The sequence below is a fragment of the Labeo rohita genome, chromosome 4 (assembly GCF_022985175.1).
Source record: "Labeo rohita strain BAU-BD-2019 chromosome 4, IGBB_LRoh.1.0, whole genome shotgun sequence".
Lineage (NCBI taxonomy): Eukaryota > Metazoa > Chordata > Actinopteri > Cypriniformes > Cyprinidae > Labeo > Labeo rohita.
In genome coordinates this window covers 44477472-44488135 of record NC_066872.1, presented here as the reverse complement: position 1 = coordinate 44488135, position 10664 = coordinate 44477472, and the positions used below count along the sequence as shown (strand labels likewise).

The following is a 10664-nucleotide window of genomic DNA, read 5'->3' as shown; positions in this document are numbered from 1 at the left end:
ACGGTTTGGCCGGCTGTTTTCCCACCATGTGAAAAGCACATGCTCATCTCCAGTGCCTCAGCTGAGATCAGGACGTCACCCTACTCTGCTTCAGATGTAACTTATTGGGCATGGTTCAATTTTAATGGCTTTATTAATAAAACATTTGAAGGTGAAAGGCCTGCGTTAGTTTTCACTACAGAAGCAAAGTGGACTGAAACAACTGTTTATTTTACATTGAACATGTATTTACTAAATGTAGATGCTCGTACAATGACAACTCTGTGAAGCATTAACATCAGTAAAAGTTTTAAAAAAATTATTTTGCATAAAGAAAATTAACCTTATTTTTTTAGCACCATTTTTTGAAAGATTGTGACATTTTCCCAAATTCTCATTATTGTAATACAGGTTTTTAAAAGTGTTATTATTTAATTTAAGTGTATTTTTAAAATGTTTTTACACTATGGTAATTTAAATATAACACTTAATGGTCCTCTCTGTAAAGTGTTAAAAAAATTTGCATAAAGAAAATTAACTCAATTTTTATTTTAGGACCATCATTTTTGGAAATACAAAAAAAAAAAGAATTGGTACATCATATATACATCATATATATATATATATATATATATATATATATGATTGATTTGCATTAATAGTAATGAAAATTTGGGAGAAAATGTGCCTAATTGCAATGAAAATGTAACTTAATGGTCCTCTAACAACAATTAACTAAGTGTTCAAATATTTTGCATGAAGAAAATTAACTTAATTTTTATTTTAGGACCTTTTTTTGTTTTGTTTTTTGTTTTTGTTTTTTGGAAATTTTCTTAATATTGGTACATTTTTCTCTCATTACTGTAATGCAGTATTGTTTCATAAAAATATACAATATTATATAAAGTAATTTTATATGAAATAATTCATATGAAATATATTACATTATTTAATATAAATAATCAATGATTTATTTAAATGATTTTAATAAATAAATCAATGATTTATATTTAGAAATAAAAAAAAAAATCAATGATTTGCATTAATAGTAATGAGAATTTAGGGGGGGGAAATGTGCCTAATTGCAATGAAAATATAACTCTTAATGGTCCTCTATGAACAATTAACACCCTGTAATTTATGCAAATGGTGAAAAAATAATGACTCATATACTTAAGGAAAACAAACCCTTTTTTTAGAGGCATTTCATTTCATTCTTTATGCAAAATAATAATTTTCTTCTTTTGAAATTAGTAACAACTGTGTTATAATAGTAAAGAAACGTACAAAGTCCAGACTATCATTGAGCGTGAACCAGAGCTCCTGCTCCCTGACCGTATCCAAATCCTTTGGGTCCGAAGTTCTTTGCATAACATGCTGAAAAACAGAAACAATGACGAATTAAGCACAAATGTAGATAAAGACAAAGGTTACCTTCAAAAATGATGAGCTTTCACTGTCACTGCTCAGAGAGGTCAGAAAGTTCAGATGTTGCGTCATTACAGAAGACTAAACGTTAACTCTTGATCGTAATCATCCAAGAGTTTCTGGTTAATCTAGTTATTCAGCATCTGTTTTGATGTCATTTTCTGTTATCAGAAACATCAGGTATGTATATAACAGACAAACAAACAAACACTGTGGCTTGAGAGTCTGGCCAGGATGTTTTATTGAATATTACAGTTTATTCTGAATCTTAAAGGGACAGTTTGCCAATTAAATGAACATTTTCTGTCAATTCACTCAATGTAGGTGATTTTTTTTTTTCCTTCAGTAGAACAGTAAAGAAGATTTTAGCTAAAATCATTGTCTTTGTTAATTCATATAATGCGAGTCAGTGGCTACCATCACTTTGAGAGTCAAAAAAAGCACATACAGGCAAAACAAAATGAATACTTGTGACTCCTGATGATATATTGACGTCTTATGAAGCGAAATGAGCCTCAGACAAATTACACATTTATATGATTAAAGCACCCAATTATGATGTGAAGTTTTACATGTCTAACGCATATAAAGTGAATCCAAGTCGGGTCAAACCATTTCTTCAGTTCAGTGACTGTTAGAGGAACTCTAACATGAATGAATCATTCATCATAGGATCCGATATTTTGACTCATTTTGAGTCGGAGTGAATGTCTGAAAGTGAGATTTGATCGAGTATCTTGTAGATCTGTGTTGGTTTGAGCCATGAACTGTTTCTGATGATTCAGTCCAACTTGATGAACCAGTTCAACTAGTTCATCAAAATGAATCAGTTCAAATGAATGATTCGTTCATGAGCCGGACATCACTCTGGAACGTTTGTCTGAGGCTCTAGATTACAGGTAATAATTCACGGTTCATCCATTCATGGTTCAGTTCGCATCTGGTGAACTGATTCAACTAGTTCTTTAAAAAGAATCAGTTCAAATGGATGATTCATTCATGAACCAGACATCACTCTAGGACGCTTACCTGAGGCACTGAGTTGTAAATAATGAATCAGGACCTCAATATATCATAGCCATGGGAATTAGTTTTGTGTTTTCTGTATGTGCTTTTTTTGTCTGACTTGCATTGTATGAATCACCAAGGACCACAGTTTGAGTGAAATATATTCTTTAATGTTCCTCCAAAGAAAAAACAAAAAAATCAGTTTGAATCTGGTGAACTGATTCAACTAGTTCTTTAAAAAGGTTGTAAATAATGTTCAGTTTCTTGCACAGACTGATTGTTTCACTTCATAAGACCTCAATATATCATCAGAAGCCATGGGAATTAGTTTTGTGTTTTCTGTATGTGCTTTTTTGACTCGCAAAGTGATGGTAGCCATTGACTTGCATTGTATGAATCACCAAGGACCACGCTTTGAGCTAAATATATTATTTAGTGTTCCTCTACAGAAAAAAAATCACCTACATTCATGGTTCAGTGCGAATCTGGTGAACTGATTCAACTAGTTCTTTAAAAAGAATCAGTTCAAACGAATGATTCATTCATGAACCAGACATCACTGTGGGACATTTGCCAGAGGCTCTGGGATGTAAATAATGTTCAGTTTCTTGCACAGACTGATCGTTTCACTTCATAAGACCTCAATATATCATCAGGAGTCACGGGTATTCATTTTTTGTTGCCTGATATGCTTTTTTTTGACTCTTAAAGTGACAATAGCCATTGACTTTTGCCATTGACATTTCATCCAGAGTTTCAGCTAAAAATCTTCTTTACTGGCCTTAAATTAACAGTAAATTTTAATTTCTGCATGCACTGTCTCTTTTATGTTGTCTATTACAGTGACCATTTAGATCAGCTTTGTCAAACCCAATTAAACTCTACATAAAATCTCACCTTTGCAGTAGATTTCTCCATCTTTCTCCGTCTGAGTGGTCGACTCCAAGCTCTTCCCACATTTGGCACAGCGAAAGCAGTTTTTATGCCACGGCTGGAAGACACACACGAGAAGAAAACCATGCTGTCATGAAGCTCAGACAAAGAAAAGATGAGTGTAACCAACTGACATCATACAGTGCTCATGACTTCCTGCTGATTAAACCCAGAGAGACAGAAACTGGACGGAAGGATTTACACTCGGATCTGCTGAAGAGGTTTTTTGGCAGTAGATCTGTACAAGCATCTGCAAACCCTCATGAAGACAAAGAAAGTGTCAATGGAGTCGCTGTAAACTTGAGGTGAACTCCTGAACCCGGTGACGTTTGTGGAAATGTGTGTTAAAACTTTTGAACCCGGTGACTCAAGCGTGTATAATACAGGTGATGTTACTGTGTGTGAGATCGCAACAAAAAGAGAAACTATGATGCACATCTGATCAGTTATGCATAACGCACAAGTAATAACAGTAGTCTTCATTTTCTAAATATTAAAATAATTTCTTCGAGTGTGTGTAATTGGAAACTGTTTGCTATTATTACTGTATCAACGCATTACATTAATGTGCAGTGATACTAGCATGAAGCATGAAGAAAGTAAACACTGATGTTGACTTAAATGTGTTTAAGATCCAGGTCAGATTCTAGCACTTTAATCGTCTCACCTTCCCAGCGCTCATCACCTTCTCGGCGGCGTACACAGACTCTCCACAGCGCGCGCACTTCTCCGAGCCGCCGAACTTCTGCGCGAACTTGGACGGGTTTGGGTTGGTGGTGGGTCGGTGAGTTTGTGTTCTGGTAGGAGACAGAGAGGTCAGATGCTGTTTTCTGGAGCGCAGCCTAACGAAGGGCCCTGAATGAGCCGCTTTGTGCCGGGTCAGTATGAAGAGGGCGCCTGCGGTCTGTACAGGAGCTCCGCTTACATAATAGATTCTTTCATAACAATAATCACCTGACGGCGAGCCAGAACACACCAGAGCACGGATTTGCTTCCAGAACTAAATGACTTTACAAAATCCACCAGGAGTCTTATAATAATACACGGCTGATGAAACGTTTGGAGTAATTATGATTTTGTGCTTAGCAAGGCTGCGTTTATTTGATCAAAAATACAGTAAATTTGTGAAATATTATTGCAATTTAAAATAACCATTTTCTATCTGAATATTTTATAAAATGTAATTTATTCCTGTGACGCAAAGCTGAATTTTCATTTTTTATTAGAATGATTTCTGAAGGATCATGTGACACTGAAGACTGGAGTAATGATGCTAAAAATTCAGCTTTGCATCACAGGAATAAATTATTTCTTTAAATATATTCACATAGAAAGCATTAAGATAATATTTCTATCATTCTAATTAAGATAATATTTTATTATTTTTGTGTATTTTTTATCAAATAAATGCAGCCTTGGTGAGAATAATTATTTTTAATTTTACTTTTAATTTTAAAAAAAATGCTTTCACAAAATCTGTCCAGATTGTAACTTCAAATTCCAAAGAATAATATTTTGCTTTAAGAAAATTAAGCCCATTTAAAGGATTTTAAGCACTGCATTTTTGCAACAGCAATTATATAATTGTTTATATTAATTTTAATATTTTTATAACCATAACTATATGTTTGCAGTTTTTAATATTTATTTATTTTATTTTTTAATTTTATTTGATTTTTTTTGCAGTAATATATATATGTATATATAATCCTAAAAGATGATGGTTTCCACAAAAATATGAAGTAGATTTGAGCATTAATAATCAGAAATGTTTCTTGAGCAGCAAATCAGCATATTAGAATGATTTCTGAAGGATCATGTGACACTGACGACTGAAGTAATGATGCTGAAAATTCAGCTTTGCATCACAGGAATAAATTATTTCTTTAAATATATTCACATAGAAAGCATAAAATTCAAATTAAAATAATATTTCATTTTTTTCTGTATTTTTGATCAAATAAATGCACCCTTGATGAGAAAAAGATCATTATTTTTTATTCCAAACATTTGATGAACACATATGCAATAAATTATGTGCATAGCATTCACTATTTTACACCAACTACATTATAATATAGTTATAGTGTACAATATAGTATATTCACCATATGAACAACAAAGAAAAATGCAAAAGCTTACTCTTCTGGTTTGATGCCCAGTCTCTCGCCGCGGTCCATATTGAGCGTTCCTGCTCCCTGACCGTAGCCGTATCCCTTCGGGCCGTACTTTTTACCGTAGCACGACTTGCAGTAGATTTCCTGGTCGTGGATGGCCAATGTGGTGCTGTCTAACCCTTTTCTACAGACCACTGGAGGAGAGAAAACACTGATTTTAACATTTTATTAAGAAAAAGAAGTGCTTTTTCCCCATGCAAAACTCACTGCTGCAATGCAACAGGAATAACACATCTCTCGTTTGAGTTAGAGACTTAAACAAACCTTTAACTCAAAGTATGAGTAATAACATAACATTTTAACCCTATGATTAGAGACTAGAATGCAATATCATGTGATTCTGACTCTGTTTTGTCAGCTGACTTTGGCTTAGTATGGGACATTGTGATGATGGAGAAACAAACATGATTCCACAGCAGGGAGGTTAACGCCCTTTACTATTCATTCAGCTGTGCAAAACATCTCTGAACTCCGTCATTCTTGCTATATATCCTGTAAATACATCAGGTGACTGTCCACGTTTGACCAGCAAGCTCCTGCAGTCGATTAAAAACTTTAGTCACAGAGGAAATGTGGTGAAAACACAGATGGAGAGACAGGCTTTCAGCGCTCATTAACTCATCGTCTCGTTCGGAACAGAATGGCTTTTGTGGCTCACGGCAAATAAACACCGCTCATGTGGGCTGCATTGTTTTTGTCGTTTTGGTAGCAAAGCGCTAATGTGAAGCATGTGCGTTCAGCCATACTGAGATCTCGCAAAAACAGCTCAGAGTTTTTAATAATTACAGCACTGGTGTTTGGACAGGTCACTACAGAGCAAATGAAGTCAGAAAAATATAGATACATTTTAATATTTTAATTTATTTTTTATTTTTAATTTTAGCTGTCGCAAAATCTGTTCATACGCAACTTCAAATTCCAAAGAATTATATTTTGCTTTAAGAAAATTAAGCCCATTTAAAGGATTTTAAGTAATGCATTTTTGCAACAGCATTTATATAGTCATTTATATTCATTTTTATAATTTTATAACCATTAACTATACGTTTGCTGATTTATTTATTTAATTATTTATTTATTTCAGCAATGTGAAACACCAACGAAACTACTGGCCATTACAAAAAAATTAATTAAAATAAATAAATAAAATAAAATAAAATAAGTAGCATTTTTATATTTATATACATTTTTATATTGTATATTCTTATAAACATTGAGTACACATTTGCAGATTAATTTATTATTTACTTATTTATTTATTTTAATTTTTTTTTTTTCCAAGTAATGTGAATCACCATCGTAACTAATGGCCATTACACATAAAATAAAATAAAATAAAAATACAATAAAATAAAATAAAATAAATGAAGCAACATTTTGTAAATATTAATCCTTAATATTTATATACAGTTTTATATTTTATATGATTATAACCATTAAGTATACATTTGCAGATTTATTTATTATTTATCAGAACTAAGAATAGACTAGAATAACTAGAATAAAATAAAATAAAATTAAATTAAATGTGTACATTCATACAATTATACAATAAAATAAAATAAATTTAGGCGGAAAACATGCCACGTCATGAACATAAAAACTCTGTTTTTGTTGTGCAAAACATAAGCGTTTTTTTTCCCTTCGATTTTTTGGGGAGTTTGACCTGGACATGTTATTGTGAGATTAAAATAAAATAAAATAAAATAAAAAAGAATATTTAGAGGGAAAACATGCTTAATTTTCATGCATTGCTTAATTTTTTTGTTTTTTGTTTTTTTGGGTGAATTGTAGCCTGAACCTATTATCATGAGCTTCCCCCTGAACAGCGAATTGTTTTTCTGTTTTACTTACTGCAAAGGAAGCAGCACTTGTGAAAGCTCCTCCCGTCACACTGGACCTCTTCAGCGTGATACACCGTCCCGCGGCAGGCGCCACATTTATTTCCTCCACCCCAGTTTGGCATGATAAAAAAAACTATGAAGACACGAAATAAAAATTAACTCTTGAATAGCACAGCTTTAAACTTTCAAACCATCCTGCAAAAGTTCAAAGGTCAAGGAAAATGTCCAGGTGTGCTACATACATACTGAGACATTACATTTCCATAAAAACCCACTTCACCCGTCTGCGCTAATAAAGGCAAACTACAGACAGTAAACACCCTGTAGACGTCTGGAGACCCCAACATCAAAACACACAAGACCACCAGGAGCTACAAGACAATGGAGACTCAAATAGAGCCAGTGAGTCTTTTGTTAAAAAGACAATGTGTGGAAGCAAAAGGCAAAACAGTCATAAAACAGCAAAGGGTCATTTCAATGTGTTCAGTTGTTCTAGTCAAATTAAAATGATATCAGACCTCTCCAACAATATTCAAATAAAATGGCTAAGCGCTCATAAACCTCATCGCTTCAGCTCTCCAGGAAAACATGAGCTGTTCTCTGTACAATGACATCAGGACTCAGAAAATGAATAAACGAATATGAAGCATGAAAAGAGTGATTACAGACTGAACACATGTCCAGACATGAGGGAAGACAAGCATCTCAAAGCCTCAGAGTTTCCTTAAAACCAACATCAATATCCATGTGTGAATGCATGCACGTGTCTTTATATGAAGGTTTCTATTTATATTAAGTGTGCATCTGAGGACATTAAAAAAAAAAGTCATAAATGCATGATAATACCAATGAACACTAACATAATGGATAATAAATAATATGAACATGATATGGTCTGCAGTATAACTTTTTATGGTAAGTGCATCGAAACGTTTAGGAAAATGAATTGCACCAAGCATGCAAATGGCACATTTATGGACAAAGAACATTTGCTCCGTTTGCATGTTTATATACATTTTAACTCCTAGGTAAATATCAAATAGGTAGGTGCTAAACGTTAAACGTAAATATTAAGTAAGCAACAAATAGAAATAAATATAAAGCAGCGCTTCTTTTCTGATGTTTTGTCTTACATTGTGTCAATTTTAAGTATTATAGCAAATGAATGTATTTATTTTAATACCTAAATATCTGAAAACACATTTACACACTGTAAATGAACTTCTGGTTAATTTTTGCCTAACTTTTAATCCAGCTTTTGAGAAAAACACCTCCAGAAGCATGCACTTGATATATAGTATAAAACGTATTTTAGGCTCAATAATTAAATTCATGCTATTTAAAACTCTCCTACCTGAGTTTTCACGTGTTTTCCAGCAGATTCCCAAACTACTCCAGTGTGAGCTCCAGTGAACTTCAGCAAACAGGCTGGAATGTCATCACGAAATTATAGAGGAAGAAAAGGAGGAGTGTTTTTTTAAACACACACACAAACCTGCCCTCACCCTGATGACGCCATCATTACACAATTACGCCGTGTTACTTCACGTACTTGACGCACATTATGGTGTCATAGTGGTGGGCTGATTCATTAATTTATTCTTCACTTGAACTTTTAAAATCTTGAATAATTTATTTACGTATGAAAGTACACAATGAGAATATAAAACTGTCATAGCCTAAGTTTTTGTGCAGTGCAAGTATAAACACTGACTTTGATGTTTCACTGTTGAGTGTCTGTTTATTTTAAACCCTTTTTAAAATGTGGCTTTGTTAGGAGTTTATTACTTCATCCTTGATTCATACTGCCTGTTATGGTGTTATCAGACTTACCTGATAAGATTAATGATCTTTACTGCAATGCTTGCCTTTGTAAATAGATGTGGTAAGCATAATTTTATCAAGTGAATCATTTTGAACATGTTCGGATAGTGAACATCAAAAGTAGACAAACGTTTTAAAAGAGTTTACACAGTTTCTAAGAATGTAAAATGTTCTTGATTTCAAAATAGGCCATATGAAGGCTAGGCTATGTGAATACATTCCCCTCAAAAGTTCGGAAGCACCCCTGGCAAAGTGTGGTTTTGGATGATATCAGCATCCTTATCATTTTTTGGTGCAAATACATTGTCATTGAGGACCAGCAATAATCATTTTCATTTTGATTACATAATAATGGCAATATACATATGTCAAAGTCAAACATGCCCCTTTGCCAGCTGTGACGCCTGGTTACTTGTTTAAACTTGGCCCAGGTTTTTAAAAGATTTTTGGGTCAGCACACCTTAATAGCTTCAACAATTGATTGCCAATTAAGTTTAGAATACATTGAATTTAGGTCCAGATTATGCAGAGCTGTGATAGCTGCTAATCCTGGATATTTGGATGAATCAAAAATTTATGTTTTTTTCTGTGTACGAACTGTTTATATAAAAAAATATGTTTTCATAGTTTGTGTTGTCCCTTATCAGTGCAATATTATCACAAATTAAAAAGGATTCATGCCAATATTGTCCAAAACCCCACTTTTCTAGGGCGTTTCCAAACTTTTGGAGGGCAGTGTATATAAAAGATTATTTTTGTTTGGCTGGCAAGATTCTTTCAATGATATGGTCAAACTTTTTTCTAGTAATGTGGATAGAACATTTGTTCAAAGTGATCTGGTTTTTAATTAAGTTTTTATAATGGTACCACAAAAAGTGTTTCATGGAATGTTTTCTGAAACATTTTAGTTTAATGTTGTACAACATTTTTCAAATGTTACTAATTGTTTCAGAATGTGCAGAAAACATTCAAAAGTAACATTCTCGTAATGTCGTAAAATTCTAAAATAGAATGTTCTCTTAACGTTTGTACAAAGCAAAATTTATTCAGATACCTTCACCATTTATCACATTATCACAGTTTATTCGCTATAGTTTAGAAAAATAAAAAAATTTGATAAAATACGGCAAGAACTCAGAGTTAAAGTGTGTCAGAACAAATTCATCTTGAAAATGTCAGATTACTTTGAAAGGTATTACAATTAACCAAAAATTCAGACAACTGTTAGTATGACAATATTTACAAAACTATCAATACTTTGTTGACCAGTTACCAAGCAATGCTTAAGTTTGTTCAGTCTGTGGTGTAAAAGTTCACATTAGCAATTAAATAAAAAACATTTAAGGCCAAATAATTTTTGGTCCCAAATTTGTATCAATTTTATCTGTAGTCCACTGTATGAAGAATTTTTGGGAATATTAAATCACAGTTTACTTTATTTTAATTAACTATAGTGTCCTGCACCCACAAA

At 32.9% G+C, this 10664-nt stretch overlaps 1 protein-coding gene across 1 annotated transcript; it reads right to left on the bottom strand.

Moving 5' to 3' along the window:
• Positions 1-114: 114 nt before the first annotated feature.
• csrp2 (cysteine and glycine-rich protein 2) lies at positions 115-8868 on the bottom strand. The gene is made up of 6 exons (XM_051107424.1): positions 8724-8868; positions 7380-7502; positions 5491-5659; positions 4016-4145; positions 3313-3406; positions 115-1356 (listed from the first exon to the last, which is right to left on the bottom strand). Exons 2-6 carry the CDS (start codon positions 7489-7491, stop codon positions 1280-1282), a joined length of 582 nt encoding a protein of 193 aa, XP_050963381.1. The 5' UTR covers positions 7492-7502; positions 8724-8868; the 3' UTR covers positions 115-1279.
• Between the last annotated feature and the right edge of the window lie 1796 nt (positions 8869-10664).

Coding starts and splice junctions, on each gene's coding strand:
- csrp2 (XM_051107424.1), bottom strand. CDS start 7,491: ATGCCAAACTGGGGTGGAGGAAATAAATGTGGCGCCTGCCGCGGGACG. Junction 5,660..7,379: donor CAAGTGCTGCTTCCTTTGCA/GTAAGTAAAACA, acceptor TCTCTCCTCCAG/TGGTCTGTAGAAAAGGGTTA. Junction 3,407..4,015: donor AGGTGATGAGCGCTGGGAAG/GTGAGACGATTA, acceptor TGTGTCTTCCAG/CCGTGGCATAAAAACTGCTT.